The sequence below is a fragment of the Schistocerca cancellata genome, chromosome 2 (assembly GCF_023864275.1).
Source record: "Schistocerca cancellata isolate TAMUIC-IGC-003103 chromosome 2, iqSchCanc2.1, whole genome shotgun sequence".
NCBI lineage: Eukaryota > Metazoa > Arthropoda > Insecta > Orthoptera > Acrididae > Schistocerca > Schistocerca cancellata.
In genome coordinates, this window is record NC_064627.1 from 334,412,650 (window position 1) to 334,432,537 (window position 19,888).

At 37.9% G+C, this 19,888-nt stretch overlaps 1 protein-coding gene across 1 annotated transcript in view; it reads right to left on the reverse strand.

The window, feature by feature from the left end:
- LOC126161720 (putative U5 small nuclear ribonucleoprotein 200 kDa helicase) overlaps positions 1-19,888 on the reverse strand; it is a 118,901-nt gene that overhangs the window by 72,263 nt on the left and 26,750 nt on the right. The window contains exons 7-10 of the mRNA XM_049917755.1: positions 16,597-16,950; positions 12,270-12,463; positions 9,014-9,169; positions 4,932-5,102 (exon numbers count right to left, since the gene is read on the reverse strand). Of these exons, the coding sequence (XP_049773712.1) occupies positions 4,932-5,102; positions 9,014-9,169; positions 12,270-12,463; positions 16,597-16,950 (875 nt within the window). The remainder of the gene's footprint in view (positions 1-4,931; positions 5,103-9,013; positions 9,170-12,269; positions 12,464-16,596; positions 16,951-19,888) is intronic.

The window sequence follows — 19,888 nt, forward strand, 5'->3', positions numbered from 1 at the left end:
CACATCTGCCCCTGGAAATGTCTTACAATTTAAAAACTGGTTCCTAAATCTCTGTCTTACCATTACATAATCTATCTAATACCTTTTAGTATCTCCAGGATTCTTCCATGTATACAACCTTATTTTATGATTCTTGAACCAAGTGTTAGCTATGATTAAGTTATGCTCTGTGCAAAATTCTATCAGGCGGCTTCCTCTTTCATTGCTTACTCCCAATCCATATTCACCTATTCATTGCTTACTCCCAATCCATATTCACTTACTATGTTTCCTTATCTTCCTTTTCCTACTGTCGAATTCCAATCACCCATGACCATTAAATTATCGTCTCCCTTCACTATCTGAATAATTTCTTTTATGTCATCATACATTTCATCAATCTGTTCATCATCTGCAGAGCTAGTTGGCATATAAACTTGTACTACTGTAGTAGGCGTGGGCTTCGTGTCTATCTTGGCCACAATAATGCGTTTACTATGCCTGTTTGTAGTAGCTTACCCGCACTCCTATTTTTTTATTCATTATTAACCCTACTCCAGCATTTCTTCTATTTGATTTTGTATTTACCGTATTTACTCGAATCTAAGCCGCACTTTTTTTCCGGTTTTTGTAATCCAAAAAACCGCCTGCAGCTTAGAATCGAGAGCAAAGCAAGCGGAAGTTCTGAAAAATGTTGGTAGGTGCCGCCACAACTAACTTCTGCCGTTGAATATATGTAGTGCTACACAGGCATGCTTTGTAGGCACAAAGGTAAATACTGGCGCCAAAACCTCTGCATCAGTAAATAAATTTAAAAAAAAGGTGGAAGACGAGCTTTTTTTTTCTCCGCCCCGAGTTTTGACCACTGCATTTTCATACATTATCCAACGAAGTAAATACAAATTCCGTATTGTTCATCTTCAAATGTAGTAGAATTTCAATGTACTACGAAAATCCGACTGGCAAGACTGTTTGGGATGTTTTTCAATATGGCCAACTCTACGTTCTGAATTTTTTCCTATCTGTGAGAAGAGATGTTGCTGAAAGTAACCTGATGAACTGTGAATCACAAGCAGTATTCACCATAAGAATAATAGGAACACAAACATTTTGCCATGTATTCTTCCGTGTTTGTTGCTATCTGAATTAAATCATGTCTGCCTAATAAACTTCGAAACTAGAGTGAGACAACAGCAAACGGGGAAGAATATACTTATCGTGTCATGTTTCTATTCGTATTATTCTTATGCCTAATAGTGATACAGTCAGAAATGAAGCACGGCAACTGACTAGATTTTTAAATCTAAGACGACTCTAATATCTGTGCAGAATTTGATGTACTAAAGAAGTAGCCGCAATGATTTTCAAACGGAGAAAAATTTTCGGCTAACTCTCGTTCAGAACATGTTCTATCATACGCAGCCTATTATTTGGTTCTTGTTGATTAGTCTCAAAGAAAGCAGCAGTGTAAGTAACAACAAATAGCAGTCTCTTGACATTGCTTCGCTAATGAGACCATTCGCCTCCTTTTAGTTGTAAGCGGCGGTAGCGCGCACAAAAGCAAGCCATGCCGCGAACGGCGACAGGCTGTAAACACGCACTATCAGAATGCGACAAACAATGCATGACACAGTACAGTGATGCATTTTCAGCTTAGAGTGACGTAAACACCTATAACAGAGTAAACGGCACTTATCAGATCAAAGCAAAATAAGCATTCGATTCAAACCAGACAAAGCACGTGAAAAAGGAAGGGTACCCGTATAAATAGGGATGGAGTGCCTGACGCATAGCAATGGCTACCTGGTAAAGCTTAACTGCTAAGCTTACGACTCAAACCAAACTACTTTAGCTGTATCGTCATTCATTCGACCTAAATTGTGTCTCATATTACAATGGACCAACTTTGTTTTGATTTGGAGGTGCGGCCTAAAACTTTTCTCTCCCCTTGAATTTCGAGTCTCATTTTTCAGGTGCGGCTTAGATTCGAGTAAATACGGTATAACCCTGTATTCACCTGACCAGAAGTCTTGTTCCTCCTGCCACCGAACTTCACTAATTCCCACTATATCTAACTTTAACCTATCCATTCCCCTTTTTAAATTCTCTAACCTACTTACACAATTAAGGGATCTGACATTCCACGTGCCGATCCATAGAATGCCAGCTTTCTTTCTCCTGATAATGATGTCCTCTTGAGTACCGTATTTACTCGAATCTAAGACGCACTCGAATCTAAGCCACACCTGAAAAATGATACTCGAAATCAAGGAAAAAAAATGTTCCCGTATCTAAGCTGCACCTGAAATTTGATACTCGAAATTCAAGGGGAGAGAAAAGTTTTAGGCCGCACCATCAAATCGAAACAAAGTTGGTCCATTGTAATTTGAGAGACAATTTAGGTCGAATGAATGACGATACAGCTACAGTAGTTTGGTTTGAGTCGTAAGCTTAGCAGTTAAGCTTTACCAGGCAGCCATTTCTATGCGTCAGGCATTTATACAGGTACTCTTCCTTTTTCAAGTGCTTCGTCTGGTTTGAATTGATTGCTTATTTTTCTTTGATCTGATAAATGCTGTTCTCTTTGTTTTAGGTGTTTATGTCACTCTAAGCTGAAAATGCATTACTGTACTGTGTCATGCATTGTTTGTCGCATTCTGATAATGTGTTTTTACAAGCCGGCCATGGTGGCCAAGCGGTTCTAGGCGCTTCAGTCTGGAACCGCGCGACCGCTACGGTCGCAGGTTCGAATCCTGCCTCAGGCATGGATGCGTGTGATGTCCTTAGGTTAGTTAGATTTAAGTAGTTCTAAGTTCTAGGGGACTGATGACCTCAGATGTTAAAGTCCCATAGTGCTCAGAGCCATTTGAACCATTTTTTTGTGTTTACGACCAGTCGCTGCTCACGGCATGGCTTGCTTTTATGCACACTACTGCCGCTTACAATTAAAAAATAAAAGAGAGGAATCGCCTCATTAGCGAAACAATGGCAAGAGACTGCTATTTGTTGTTACTTACACTGCTGCTTTCTTCGATAATGATCAACAAGAACCAAATAATAGACTGCATATGATAGAACATGTTCTGAACGAGAGTTTGGCAAAAATTTTTCTCCGTTTGAAAATCTTTGCAGACACCTCTTTAGTACATTACATTCTGCACCGAAATTAGAGTAATCTTAGATTTAAAAATCTAGTCGATTGCCATGCTTCATTTCTGACTGTACCACTATTAGGCATAAGAATAATACGAATATAAACATGACATGATATGTATATTCTTCCACGTTTACTGTTGTCTCACTCTAGTTTCGTAGTTTATTAGGCAGACTGGATTTAAATGAGATAGCAGCAAACACGAAACAATACATGGCAAAATGTTTATATTCATATTATTCTTATGGTGAAGAAAATACTGCATGTGATTCACAATACATAAAAGTTCCTATTAGCAACCATCTCTTCTCACAGGTGGGAAAAAATTCAGAACGTAGAGTTGGCCATATTGACAAACATCCCAAACAGTCTTTCCAGTCGGATTTTCGTAGTACATTGAAATGCTGCTACATTCGAAAATGAACAATACGGAATTTGTATTTACTTCGCTGGATGAAAATGCAGTGGTCGAAACTCGGGGCGGAGAAAAAAGCTCATCTTCCACCTTTTTTTTTTTTTTAATTTATTTACTGACGCAGAGGTTTTGGCGCCAGTATTTATCTTTGTGCCTGCAAAGCATGCCTGTCTAGCGCTACATATATTCGACGGCAGAAGTTAATTGTGGCGGCACCTACCAACATTTTTCAGAACTTCTGCTTACTTTGCACTCGATTCTAAGCCGCAGGCGCTTTTTGGATTACAAAAACTGGAAAAAAAGTGTGGTTTAGATTCGAGTAAATATGGTAGTCCCCACCCAGAGATCTAAATGGGGGACTATTTTACCTCTGGAATATTTTACCCAAGAGGATGCAATCATCATTTAACCATACAGTAAAGCTGCATGCCCTCAGGAAAAATTACGGCTGTAGTTTCCCCTTGCTTTCAGCCGTTCGCAGTACCAGCACAGCAAGGCCGCTTTGGTCAGTGTTACAAGGCCAGATCAGTCAATCATCCAGATTGTTGCCCCTGCAACTACTGAAAAGGCTGCTGCCCCTCTTCAGGAACCACACATTTGTCTGGTGTCTCAACAGATACCCCTCCATTGTGGTTGTACCTACGGTACGGCTATCTGTATGGCTGAGGCACGCAAGCCTCCCCACCAACGGCAAGGTCCATGGCATTCTCAAATGCACTAGGGGATGGGAGAAATAATAGTGATCCCAGAAGTACACTCAAATAAAAACTGTAAAATGGCTTGTGGAGTATAGATGAAGATCATAATGGTGATGAATGCTAAAACATAATTTTGTGTTATTTTGTTGCTCACTAATGCAACAAGATGGTTAAAGGTATATCAATGTAACTTAGAATAGTGAAACTAAACATAAAGAATCCAGACAAAAAATGAAAGCATAGACCAGAAATTTAATTGTTGATTACATTTGGCAAACAGATTTTTAATTAAATTTGCATAATAGTAGTACATGATTTTGTTGTAATTACATGTTTCAGTGCAAGTAATCACCTGAAAAATTTTTTGAATTAATCAGAAACATTGAAAAATTATGAATTTAACTTTGCATCAATCCAGAACATTTCATGTTTAATATATTCCCATATCACAACACTCAAGAGCACCTCATTTTCATAATCACTTAACTAGATGACATGGCTCCATTTAGCATACACATGACCATTATTAATTAAAGTAAAACTAATTCAGAAAACACTGACAACATAATTAGCAGAATATAATTAGCAAAACAATGGTGGGTGCACTGTAGACTTCTATTTGAATACATTCAGTGTAGTAAACTTATCAATGTGTGCTTGTTGATGCAACTGAGGGTGTACTCACAATTATAACAAGTCGTACAAGCTGTGTGAAGGTCTTCTCACCACCTTTCCGTGTGATGATGTCCCACTTCTCTGGTGTACACACTATGACTTGGGTGGCCTGTACTTGCTCCCTTGTCAATTGATGATCTCCTGTCAACTCTGATACAGTGATTCCGTAAGAGTTCAGCTTCTGCAATGAAAACATTGGACACTCATATTATACAATACATTCAGCAGATAAAACACACACACACACACACACACACACACACACACACACACACACACACACACCTACACCTATCTGTGGTTGCAGTGAAACTGATCGTTGATTATCAATAACACTTGTCTGGGAAGTTGAGAGGTGGAGATGTGGTTGGGGAGGACGCACGAGGCAAAGCGGAGGTAGCAGGACTGAGTGAGGCAAATCTTTTGACTGATGATTCAGTGGCTGCACAACAAGACAAAAGGAGTTCAGAAGGTAAAGCACATATCAGATAGAGAGAAGAGAAAAGGGGGGGGGAGGAAAGGAAAAGGAAGAAGAGACGAAGAGAGAGAAAGGGGACAGAGAGAGAAAGGGAGAGGGGTGGAAAAGGGCAGGGGGGGAGGGAGGGAGGGAGGGAGGGAGGGAGGGAGGGAGGGAGGGAGAGAGAGCCAGTGGGGGAGGGGGAGGAAGAGTGGTAGGAGATAACAGTACATGATCTCTGGACAGGAAAGGAGTGGTGTGGACCAAAGGGAGAAGGAGAAAGCTGCAGGTTTAGGCCAGCAGGATTGCAAGAGTGCAGGGTATACTGGAGAGACTATTGTAATGTGGGTGGTTCAGAGAAACACATGCTGGAAGGGAGTATCCAAATGGCTCGTGAACTGAAGCAGCTGTTGGAAGTCGTTTCTGTTGCAGAGTGCAGCGTGTTAGGCAACTAGATTAACCACTTTTGGTTTGCCACTGTTTAGCAGTGGCCATTCATGTGAGTAGACAGTTGGTTACTTCTCCAACCCGCAAAGAATTCTGTTCAGCTAATTCCAGCAGGCCTGATCTATAAAATGGCTACTTTCACAGATGATATGGAAGTTCTGTTAACTGGGGAACTGGATATGATATTGTCTCTCAATAAAGACTCTGGTAAGGTTACTGGCATATTTCAACAGCTCCTGCTTTCCCCTGCATACGCCACGACCAGTGATGTACTGTCTGGCCATCATCATACTGCAAACGTGACCATCCAGTTGCCAAAAAAGCGATGCACTCAAACACAAGGGGCTCCAACAGCTGATTTATTACACAGGCACTTCAATACTTCCTTCAAGCACAAGTTTCTCTGAACTATGCAGGTGGGAATGATCTCTCCAGCACATTCTGCACTCTTGCAATAACCTGGTCTACATCTCCACAAAGCTGTTTCCCACTGCCTCTTCTCACTTTTCCTGTTTTCTCATCCGTCCACACCACTCCTTACCTGTCCAGATGCTTGCTGTAGTGAAGTGACCAAAGTTTTGTCTCACATCTGCAACACATCCATGCAACAAGGAGTGTTTCCAGACAGAATGAAATACTCTGTTGTCAGGCCCCTGTACAAAGCAGGGGATGCTACAAATGTGTCAAACTATCACCCTATCTCTCTATCTAGAACCCGAGGTCAATGATATCCTTAAAGAAGTTCTGGGTTGGTTTAGTATTAACTCCCTTTCAATAAACCTGAAAAAAAACCAATTTTATCCAGTTCCAGACAACATTTTCAAAAGTCCTAGAAAAAGCTCTGTACAACAGGATTATGGCACACCTTGGTGACCTGCACATCATTAACAGTCAGCAGTTTGGTTTTCAAAAGGGAGTTTCAATAGATAATGCAATTTTCTCATTCACAAATGATGTTCTAGAGTCTATAAACAGCAAGAGGCTGCCAATTGGTGTCTTATGCGACCTATCAAAGGCGTTCGACTGTGTAGATCACCAGATAGTCTTCAAGAAGGCCTGTCATTATGGAATTACAGGACCTGTAGGGAACTGGTTAAAATCGTACCTCGAAAATAGGAAGCAGAAGATTATTCTAGATGTTTCAGATAGTGTATCACAATATATAGTGGACTCTGAGTGGGGAATTGTGCAGCATGGAGTGCCACAGGGACCAGTGCTTGGGCCCTTGCTGTTCCTCATATATGTTAATGACCTGCCTTTATCCATCAATAAGCAGTGTAAATTTACAATGTTCGCTGATGATACGAGCATTGTGGTGGATAATGTGTCAACTACTGACTTAGAATCCGAGGTCAATGATATCCTTAAAGAAGTTCTGGGTTGGTTTAGTATTAACTCCCTTTCAATAAACCTGAAAAAAACCAATTTTATCCAGTTCCAGACAACCCACAAAAACCCAAAAGAAATAGTTATCACACAGAATGATCAGATGATAAAGCAAGTGTACTTATCAAAACTCCTAGGCGTATACGTGGACAGTAGGCTGAACGGGGAACATCACGTTCTACAAACACTAAAACGGCCGACGTCGGCAACATTTGCTTTACGAATTTTGTCACACTTCAATGACATTACCATCTCAAAGTCGGCTTACTTTGGCTATTTTCATTCAGTCATGTGTTATGGCATGATCTTCTGGGGCAATGCACCTGCCGCAAAGAAAATCCTCGCAGCACAAAAAAGAGCAATAAGAATCATTTGTGGTGTACCCCCATGAACCTCATGTTGAAATCTTTTTAAACGACTTGAAATACTGACAGCAACATCTCAGTACATATATCCACTGATGTGCTTCATAATAAATAACCCCACTCTGTATGAAACGAATTGCCTACATCATGAACATAACACCAGAAGAAGAGGATTTCAACTGTGAGTTAAAGAACTTGACACTTATTCAGAAAGGGGTAAAGTACGCTGGAATGAAAATTTTCAATTCCCTACCCAACAGCATCAAAAGTATAAGGAGTAGTACATCGGTATTTAAACGTAGCTTGAAAGATTATTTACTTGAGACCTCACTTTATTCACTAGAGGAATTCTTTCAGAGAAATAAGTAAAACCCAAATTGGAAAGATGTTTTTAAATTTTTTGACACTGTTTACTGTTAAACTAATGTAATAATGCCCTAATGTAAAAATTCCTGTTTTTCTCATTTCCATTTTTGGGACACTTTTAAACCCAAAGTGGGAAGTTTTGATTACTGTTCAAGGTTAAAATAGATGCAATAATGCCCTAAATATGAAACTGCTATCTTCACATTTATGTTGACTAGTTTTAAGCTAATAAGTATGACTTTTGTGCACTGTTATTAATACTATAACAATGTCTTTATTCTATGTATTTTATTATGTACATTGACACGTTCCACATCTAAGTGACTTGCTCACATGTACAGATCTATGGAAAAAGTATGTAAATAAATAAATAAATAAATAAAAGATCATATACTGCCTTCTCTTACCATTCTTCCTTCCGCCCATACAGTCTCTCTCTCTCTCTCTCTCTCTCTCTCTCTCTCTCTCTCTCTCTTCCCCCCCTCCCTTTTCCACCCCTATCTGTTTTCCTCTCCCCTCCCTGCCTCCATCTACTTCTCCACTCCTTTCCTCTTATTGTGCAACAGCTGTGTCATCTGTCAAAAGACCTGCCTCGTAATATCCTGCAATCCCCTCCTTGCCTCGTACGTCCTTGTCCAATTCCCCCAGCAACTTCTCTCAATAGTTGATAATAAATAATCAGTCTCACTGGGTCTGTGAGTGTATCCGTCTGGGTGGTTATGTATGTGAATATGCATACTTTTACTAGAATGACAGCAAGTGCTCGAAAGCTAGAGTGAATAATGTTTTCCATTACATGTTTTTGTGCACCACACATGATCCACTACGAGTGGTTACCGTTCCTTTAGTTTACATATTTTTCACACAGGAATTTCTAGTATAGTTATACATTCAGCAGTTAAATTTTCAAAATGATAACTGTGAAATCTCATAATAGTCTAAATGGCAATATAACAACATATGCTGACTAAAACAAACATCAATAAACTAGTAAACTTAATCAAATCAGTCCATACTTATATTCTTACAATAATTACTTTATAAAACAATTCCAATCTTATGCAGCTTTACCTTGTTGAAATTACCCACTAATTCCTGTACTAGTGATCTCATGGGAGCAACGTAAATAATCTTGAATTCATCCACATTTATTGTACCATCTGGATTAATATGCTTCCCTATCTCTCTCATCATACAAAGTAATGCTACGTTTGTTTTACCAGCTCCCTGAAACAACAGGTTTTTATTAATTTTAAGCCAAAAATATTGTTGCATGCACTGTATAATGTAAGAATATTATTCATTTTACATAATCATCTATCTCGTTGAAAACAAATACACCAGAGTTCAAATGTTTAATTAAACATTTAAATACTGAAGCAGTTAGTTAAGTACATAAAAATTACTATAGAGATAAACTGCGATAGACAACACTTAAATTATTCTCCATTTTTGTGAAATAGGAAAAGTGAAACATTTTTGCATTTGGTTATTACTACAGCTGATAGTGTTAACAAAGACATCGTTTTAAAAGGAGGACTGCTAAACGGTGAAATCCTACTGTCCCACCTAAATCCTACATAAATGCTTTATTTAAAAAAAAATCACTTACCATGACATTGCTTATTGCAGCTTATCAGAGAAAACAACGTATTTTTGTTACATTTACAGAGAACTATATTGGCTGTAATATCCAATGTTCATTATGCGTGTTACATAGTTGGGGATTACTAACAACAATGTAATGCCTATTTTCAAACACTTGTTTCTCCTGTTTTCTGTAGAGTGTTGGTTTCAAATCAGTATGTGTGTTAAACAGTCAACGCAAGCATCACTTTAAAGATATTACAAAAAAGATGGAAGAATTTAATATTGAAGGGAAGTCACACATAATTTGGTGATTAGAAATGGGAAAACAAACAGCATCACGAAGGAATTGGTTGTGTCATACTCAACATTTTCTACAATTTGGAAGGACAGACAGAAAATACAATCTCTTTACAAACACAATTCCTTAAAAATCAAGTGGACGAGATCATCTGAGCACAAAGATATTGAAGAAGCTTTACTCACATGGCTTAAGGGGCAAACATCAAATAATGTGTCAATCAATGGAACTATTCTTCAAGTGATAACCAATGAATTTGCACATCTGCTGGGAAATCTGAACTTCAATTGTTCTTCATATTGGATACAATGTTTCCAAGCTTGATGTGATATTATCACCAGGAAAATTTGTGGCGGAGCTAATGGTGAACCTGATGGTTTAACAGACTATTTAAGAAGCAGCCTGTTTCGTGTGAAAGTTAAAAGACAGATGATATATTCAGTGCAGATGAGACTGACTCGTCTTAAAAAAATGACCCAAGATAAGAAATTTAAAGGTGAACTGTGTGTGGGTGGTAAAATGTTTAAGACAAGAATCATACTTATGGTTGCTGCTAGGATCATGTAAAGAAAAGTTTTTTGTGATCAGAAAATCGAGGGAACCTAGATTTTTTTTAAACATTTACTCCCTACCTGTATTTTGTGAAAACAATGCAAAATCTTGGATGACATCTGACATTTTTAAAAAGTGTTTGCATAACTGGATTCTCAGCTGAAACCAAAGAAATGAAAAATTATTCTCCTGGTCAACAATAACTGCCCTCCTAATCCAGTAGTCAATAATCTGCAGTGCAAAAAAACATTATGTTTTTGCCTCCAAACATCACTTCCACATGCTGTGGACCATGGAGTCAGAAAATCTCTGAAAATGCAGTACAGCAATCTTCAAGTGATGAACATGTTACAAAATGCCGAAAGAAGGTAAAGAAACACTTTTTGGCATTCTTGATGCAACTTTAATATTAACAGAAGTGTGGAAAATGTCACTCAAAAGACAATTGCCAACTGTTTTAAACATGCAGGATTCAGAGAACTTTCTTCACCATCCCATGGTGAGGGCACATACTCAGCAACAGCTGATGCTACTAAAGATGAAGCCGAGGATGACATTCCTCTGGCAGAATTAGTGCAAGAACTTTTTCTATCTTTGTCAATTTGTGAAACGTAGGACTTTGCCAGATAGAAAACAAACTTATCGTGTATGGCTCAGTGAGTGAAGAAGAAATTGTAGCTGACAGCCAAGGCCATACACAACTGACGAAAAAGAAAGTGAACAAGAAGAATAGTTTGCTGTGCAATCACTTAACGAAGCTCACACTGCAGTGAATACTTAACAAAAATTTCTTATTGTCAAAGAAAATACTTCAAACAAATGCATCATCAAATGCTAAATGGGTATGCACATTTTAAAAGCAAAAAGCAAACAAAGATAAGTGATTGTCTTACGTATGACAGTATACAGTAGTATGGGTTACTGTATTGCTTTTTAAAGTTAATGGAAATGGTTGAAAAACTAAAGAATACTGTCCTTGCTGTGATTGTAGAAAACTACAAAATTAAATTCCAATATGTGTTATCTTTTCAAAGTGCAGAAGTGGAATAACAGCGTATTCATTATTGATGTTTTGTGAATAGGTGTATTGGATATTTTCAATATGTTAGGTACAGTACTTCATATTTGTGGAATATTTTAAAGAGAAATGTAGAAGAAAGTGTAGGCCTCCATGTAATTTATGGACAGACTACTGTCTTTTCATTTTGGTAGTGACATTTAATTTTTGTAACAAAGTAACTGGAATGAAAATGTGTCGTTTATAACTATTATACTATACGGCATATACAGTAAGTTTTAAGTATGCTCAACATTTCAGCTTATTCATTATCCAATATTGTGTTCAACATTAAACATTGTTGGTGTTGAAGCTTTAACTATATTGCAGCCTACACTTTACAGATAACAAATTTTTATCAATATATACATGAAGATACAAAAAACAAAAAAATGTACTTGATATAACTCAGAAAAGCAAGAAATGGACAGGAAGGAAAATAAAATGAAAACTGCACAAAGTTAAGTTTAAAATCAAATATTTTAAGTAAAACTTGTATATATGGCAAATATTTTCTATAAATCTCTTAGTGTATATCTGAACTTTGAGAATCACTGACGTGAGGGAATAGACAGGACCTACAAAAAATATGTATTTGTCGGATTTTGACATATTCACTGATTTTATTGTCAGACACTTCATCCTGTTCGTACTCACTTGAACATTATCCCTTATCCTTTAGGTAAATAACACTTCTCCAACAGCAACTTTTGTTTTTGTTTTTAGTTAAGTCGTATTGCTCTAACATCATCAAAAATGTAAACTGACTAATACTGGAACACAGAGGAAAAATCAAAACTAATTTTAGGTCTGAACTGCAAGGAACCAACCGTTGGTGCACACAGAAGTAGATTTTCATCAGATTCCAATGCGACTTTGTACAGTCTGCTTTGAATGCGATTTAGCGCTTTACAGTCTTCAAATGCAGGTTGAACATACTTTGGCAGTTTCTCAATTGGAACGTTACATTCGTCTGCTCCATAAGGCTTTGGCTTCAAAGCTGGAACATGCACTTCTTCATAACCTGCAAAGAAATTTTGATATTAAGGAATTTAAAATGTTACACTAGGCATGTATTTACTGAGTTACGTGGAATGACTATCTGTTACTACTTCAACGATTAAAATAGGCAACACTAATCTTCTTAAACTGCATTACACAAAACTATAATTACTTACAATAATTAGCAACAATGAAAGATTATAAAGTTTATATAATACTGTCATGCTTATCATGATATGCTGTGTAATGAGTTCTTATTTAGAAGGGCCATAATTCAAGTTCCAATTTGACCATCACTGATTACCTCCTTTACTAGATGTTACTGTGAGAATATTTCTTCACACAAACAGGACAGAAAAAAATCAATTAAGAGAGAGAGAAAAATACAACAACAAAACACAGAGGAAAGTAGTGAAAAAGAAACTGTGACACGCAGAGGAACAGAAATAGGATGCAAAAGCACCTTTGGTGGGGGGGGGGTTTGAATTTGGGTTAGAGAAATGTGACACATATAGGACAAGCTACAACATGCCTTGATAAACATTATATAGGTCAGTTAACACCAAACTTGGCCAGAGAAGATGTTCATACAAAGTAAAAGCAGGAATGCTAGTTCCAGGGCATCTTGTAGACTGTAAGGAGTACAATATCAGGTCATGAATGAATTCACATAATGTAGAATAATAATCTGTACTCACGACACAACTTTGTCATTCCATTACATTTCAGATTGTACAAGGCATCGTCTAATGATATTGACAATGCACGTGCTGTACCTGTGATTAGAAGACAGTCACATGCAGTGACAAGCATGTACAGGGTCACAATATAACCACAGCATATGATGACCACCATCTTGGAAGAATTAAACAGTTTTGACCATTGTGTTAGCCAGATGTTGAAGCACTACAACAAATAAGGACCAGTAAGTGGTCTGATTTTGTCATTTTCAGGTGGGACCAGTAGCATGGATGACACAGTCTATACTTCTACTAAAAAGAAACAACCAATGTTTTCACTGGTGTTCCAAGTTACATAATGCTGTGTTTTCAAACTCCAGTTCAAATGTCTTCTTCAGTTCCAGCAGTGCAAGTGTCAGATTCTACTATGGTGACCACAGTCCGATACTTTGCATTGTTAAGCAACATGACGGACAAATTTTAAATAGGATGGTTTGGAACAACACTGAAGACAACAAGTGCTTTCAACTCCTATTTATTGATGACAGTTAAACAGCAGTTGTTACATCAGGAATGCTAAGTAAAAGAGGCACTGCCATCTTTCTGCAGGACAAAGCCTTGTCACACGTAGTGGGGTACCACTGCCATGTAAATTTGCCTGTAATGTCATCCACAGGCCACTTTATGATGTGCTACTTGTTCTTCACACAAGGGAATGATAAAATACAACATGTCAAAACCTGCCTACTTTTTTTTTCATGGGAAGAACCTACTAAGCAAATCAAGTGACAAAATTTTAGCAGTCAATATGCTCTACCAAGCACAATTTTTTATATATTTTTCATTGCTTGTCAAATGGCTGGAGCAGACTGTCCCTGAAGGTGTATCGGTAAACAGGTAATATGACACTATATGAGTCTACACCATTGTTTCCACTGGTAATTTTTGGCAAATCAAGACATCCTCTAATTACCACTCACTTGAAATTGTAGCATATTTAGTGTACAGAAACAAAAATAGTTATCAATTAATTCCGCAGTGTTAGTAAGTGTTAATGATGGAGATAAAAGTCAGCTAACAACAATTATATCTTCACATCCGCAATTAGAATCTATCTTTGTGCAAGTTCCAAAATTTCAGAATAACACTAGAATTTCAGAATAACATGAAATCCAATTAATGTTCCCAATCTTGCAAAAATGAAATATGAAGATGTGATATGCAACTGACATCAATTAACTCTTCTGAAGACATGCATGTGTACAATTTAGCGATTAATTTCATGGACATTCATTCAGATATTGACATTTCAATAGAAAGTGCAGAACATTACAAGCAATTACTCTAACAATTCGGGAAATAGTGGTTCGGGTTATGATAGCTATGCCAGTTGACCGTCTTGAAGTTCTCAATGACAAATAAAAGAGCACTGGATTGTTGGTTAAACGGAAGAGGGGAATAATGCTTACAGTAAGCAGTGTGCAACACTTGTACCATTTTTAAAAATCTGATTTCCAATAACATGAACCAAAGAACAAATTATGCAAAGAAAGACATATGTGCCAATATGCAAATATTGTGAAAGAAAAAATATTTGAAAGCTTCAGAATTACACATGAGGGACAATCTAGAGTTACTGGTGGAAAGCTAAGTGATGACTCTACTATTTGCATGAGATAAGGACATTGGCAATTTCTTCAAACTGGTTAAGCATATTAACAAAACTGAACAATATTAGAAGTAAAATTACAGTTTACTTCAAGTAAACATGTTGAGGATATGTCATTGGTTGGTAAGAGTAGAGAAATTAGAAGCTGACATGAGAACGAAGCTTACTGTTGTCCATGCAATTGTTGTCTACAACTCCGACCAGTCAAGTTTCACGCAAAAATTACATGCACGCAAAATGTATCATTCTGTGATGAAAAAGGCTATTGATGCACATTTAACACATTTCTATACTGTAATGCCAGTGATTAGTATGCCTGGACAAATGGGGAGGAGTAATTTTCAACACATAATTCAAAACATCATCTTACCCTGGATTCTCGACCCGGAAATAATGACAATACTGTGTTTCAAGTGGACAACAGTATGCTGATTTAATGTGGACTGCCTCCGGTACAACTAAAGTGATTAAATCCCTTGATAAAAAAAAAATCTTCAACAGTGGAAAGCATTTTTCAGGATATTGTCAGACAATACACCTTTTGATAGATCTTTGTCATTTCATATTTATCAGCAGAACAATATTCAGGAAACTTTAATCATTTGTGCATTTTCAGTTTGCATCGTGTTCTGTGAATGTGATCAAAGTAGGCATGGGATGCCAAACAAATTGCTGGGAACTTTTCTTACTCCATCCCAATTTTGCTTAAATAAAATTAGTAAATACTATAAATACCTAAATGCAGTAAACCTTTCTTCTGTTAGAGCACCTGCTGTAAGAAAACTGTTTGTTTTTGACACTTAATAGACACTACTATTTCTGAAACTATTTTGAGAAATAAACAAGTGATTATTTCATTGTTATTCTATATATTTTCCTGGCATAATGGCCATTCCGTGAGGATTGCAGCCAAATTACATTGACATCTTGCCATGACATTTCAGCTGACTACTATTCAGTGCAAAACACTCACCTGATGATGCCTGAATGGTTGTCAGCCAAAATACCATGGCAAGATGTGGACGTAATCTGGCTGCAATCCGAAAAACCTCATGGAATAACTGTTTAACTGACAGTAAAATGCACAAAATCCCATAAATTTTAATAAGAACTCTGCTACAATAACTATTATAAAATGATGTAAGTATGTAGTATTCAGTTTCAAGAAATTAAATTCCCGGCTGAAGTAATGCAAGGTGTTTGCAATATGGTTTCAAAATTGCCACTATTTTTGTTGTCTGCTAGTGACCATCAATAGAATTAGATCAGCAGTAGTTTAGCTGTTTGTATGAACCCAAAGTTATCCAAAAAGTTAATGACATTCGATATTTCTGTATGGGTTCAGTGATTGAAATTGCCATGAGGTTTCCACATTGGTCTCAGTTGTCATAAATGTTCCTGCTCAATTGTCAATCCACGTGCTACGCAAGAAGGGCTGTATAAACTAGTGTAAAAATGGTTCTGCACGTGGCAAAAAGGTGTAATTTCAAAAACTTTCTAAAAATACTTGCAGTGCATCTTAACGGGTGGGTGCCTCTTATCCTGAGGTTACAGTCACATGCCCTTTCTTGTTGACCTGCCGCAGTTCGGCCCTCTGTCTTTCCCAAGAAAGGAGCTATTAATTCCAAAAGCTAGGATTGTGTATGTACTTTTATATGTATCTATAGCAGTACTGACATTTTACTTGAAGGTAAATACCAGCCACCAATCATGTCTCCTAATTTTATAATAAGAGGTATTTCAAACACAAAAATATAAATAAAAATACACAAGCAAAGAGATCTACAAGATGTAAATTCATGTTACCTTTTCTTTGCTTACGGAAGGACCCATCAGGCAACTGACAACGTTTGTTCGCCATAAAATGACTTCCCTGGGCGAATACAAGGTCTTCCAGGTCTACAATGACACGCTGTCCTGGTACATTGGCAGCACTAGCAGCTCCAACATCCCCAGATCCCTCACCTCCCTGGTCTCGACGAGACCTGCCAGATGAGCCTCGGCCACCTCCACCACCTCCGACAACTTCTTCATCATCACCTCCACCTGTGTCCAATGCTCTCAGAATTTTAACTAGAGATGGATCCTCACTCATTTTCTCTCGTATCTTCTGGCGTTCAGATTCACTCTGAGAAGAAGCCAGCAATGTGCAATAAAGGACTGAAATCAGAAGAACAAACTTAAGTTATTCTTAAAACAATCACTGCAATTCCAACTTTCTGGGAAGGTGAAGGTCACTAAAGTCATTCTGAACTAAATAATGTCACTATATATTCACTAGCATGTACAGGAATTTTCCTTAAGGAATTGCCATAAGCTAATTTTATTTTATTAAACAGATATCGTCACAAAATGAGATGCGGGAAAGGTCAATGAAAGTCTAAATTAAAGTAAAACGCTGAAGAAGTATAGACCTAAAAATTATCCCAATTCTACAATTTTCTGTAACTGATTAATGTAAGACACACACATCTGTAAACACAATACTGGAAGAGCAGAAAGAACAATATGCACATAGCAATATGCACATACACAGATGGCAGCTGTATCACATACACAATGTATAAAAGGGCAGGACACTGGCAAAGAGTCACTTGTACTCAAGCAATTTGTGTGAAAAGCTTCCAAAGTGATTATGGCCACAAGGTGAAAATTAACAGACTTCGAACACCGAATGGCAGTTGGTACTAGATGTGAGGTCATTCCATTTTGCAAACTGTTGAGGAATTCAATATTCTCAGATCCACGATGTCAATAGTACACCAAGAATACCAAATTTCAAGCATTACCTCTCACCATGGACAATGCAGTGGCCGCAGGTCTTCACTTAATGACCAAGAACAATGGTGTTAGCATAGAGCTGTCAGTGCTAACAAACAAACAACACCGCACGAAATAACCACAGAACTCAGTGTGGGACATACAAACGAACATATCCGTTTCAACAGTGCAAAAAATTTGGCATTAATGGGCTATGGTAGCAGATGGCCAACAAGTGTGCCTCTGCTAACAGCACGACTTCATCTGCAGCACCTCTCCTAGACTGGTGACCATATTGATTGGACCCTAAACAACTGAAAAACTGTGGCCTGGTCAGATGAGTCCCAATTTCAGTTGGTAAGAGCTGGAGGTTGGGTTTGAGGGTACCACAGACCTCATGAAGCCCTGGACCTTAGTTGTCAACAAGGCACTGTGCAAGTTGGTGGTGGCTCCATAAAGGTGTGGTCTGTGTTTATATGCAATGGACTGGTTCCTCTGGCCCAACTGAATTGATCATTGACTGAAAATGGCTGTGTTTGGCAGTTTGGAGACCATTTGCAGCCATTCATGGACCTCATATTCCCAAACAACAATGGAATTTGTATGGATGAGAATGTGCCTTGTCACCTGAGCCACAATTGTTTGCGGCTGGATTGAAGAACATTCTGGACAATTCGAGTGAATGATTTGGCCACCCAGGTCACCCAACATGAATGTCATTGAACGTTTGTAGGACAACAGGTCAGTTCGTGCACAAAATTCTGCACTGGCAACACTCTCACAATTATGGACGGCTATAGAGGCAGGCAGCATGGTTCTCTTCTGCAAGGGACTTCCAAAGACCTGAGTCCACACCACATCAAACTGCTGCACTATGCTGAGCAAAAGGAGGTTGGACACGATATTAGGAGGTATCCAATGACTTTTGTCACCTCAGAGTAAAATATTAGAGGTATAACTGACACACTATGTCAGACATTGAGTTCTCATCAATATCACTAAAGCTGGGGATGTCATTCAAATAATGCAAATTTGAACACAGGTCAAATTAATTTGTACAACTGGAAGCTTGCTTATTTTGAATACCAATCACTTTGTTATGTATAATGGTATTGGATAAGAAAGTGATATTTTAGATGTGAGGCAGATCACTGCAACATGTTTCAGTTAAAACCATATATAGCCTTTTTAACAAAGGGGCAAAAAGCTATCTGCCCCCTCCTTAACTACGATGCTTGCAGTTTTATATGTGACAACCGACTTTATGATGTGCATCTATTATCAATAAGAATTACTGATACGAAAAGTTGAGGTTTCTTAAATTTTTATTTCAGAAACATGCAACATTACACATAACATATCAGTATCACATCTTAAATACTATGAAGAACACTCAAATAACAACAAAAATAGTTTTAGTTGCCAATCAACAAAAGAAGCAGCTGTATGTACATGAAAATGTTTGGAAAATACCACAGTAGCTTTCAAATTGGAAGATTCCATTGCGTAGCAAATGAGACTTAAGTGGAAAGCTAACAACTCACTGTAAAGTTGAAACATTGAATGGTTGATAGGATTATAAACAAGACTGGAAATGTAGAAATGGGTCTCGGGCTATATATCATACGTAACTGTGAAATTCTCCCAATATTTCATCAGCGCAATGACTGAAGTCTCCTATTTACGCCAGTCTATAAAGAAAATGTGTAGTCCTAAACATGCCAAATAAGGTGACCAATAGAGAAGACCTCCTGACTGGTAGTGATACATTCCCTGCCAGAGAATGAACCAAGAGCTTCGATGTATGCACAGAAACTGTCACTGATAATGGGCACTGCCGTTGGCTGCCCCAGAACCCTCTGTCATTAAGCCAAATGCCAATATACAGTTCTGGCCCAGCCTGTGCCCATCCTTGCCTTTACCAACCGAATATCCATGTCACCACTGAAACATCAACCCATGTATGACCAATACTTCCCTTTTGTAGCAGCTGCAATTTTAATATGACCAGTGGTCGATCCTATACTGTGCAAAGTCAGTATCCTGTCTATCTTAATATGACACTGAACAAGAAATACAACAAGAAAAGAAACAAGGCACCACATAAATATGCAATTTGAGAATAGACCTTAATATAATGTGCAAAGGTTTCCAGTTGCCTCAAGCGGTTAAAATGTTACGAGCTTTCAACCAAGCACTCCTTGACAATTGTCAACTGAAATCAAAGCTGATGGGCTGCTGGTATACCCTTATATACTCCAGCTGTTGGGCCTTGTGGTCTTGTGATTAAGTGCGAGCCTGGAAACAAAGGACGCAGGATCGAAATCTCAGTCTGCAT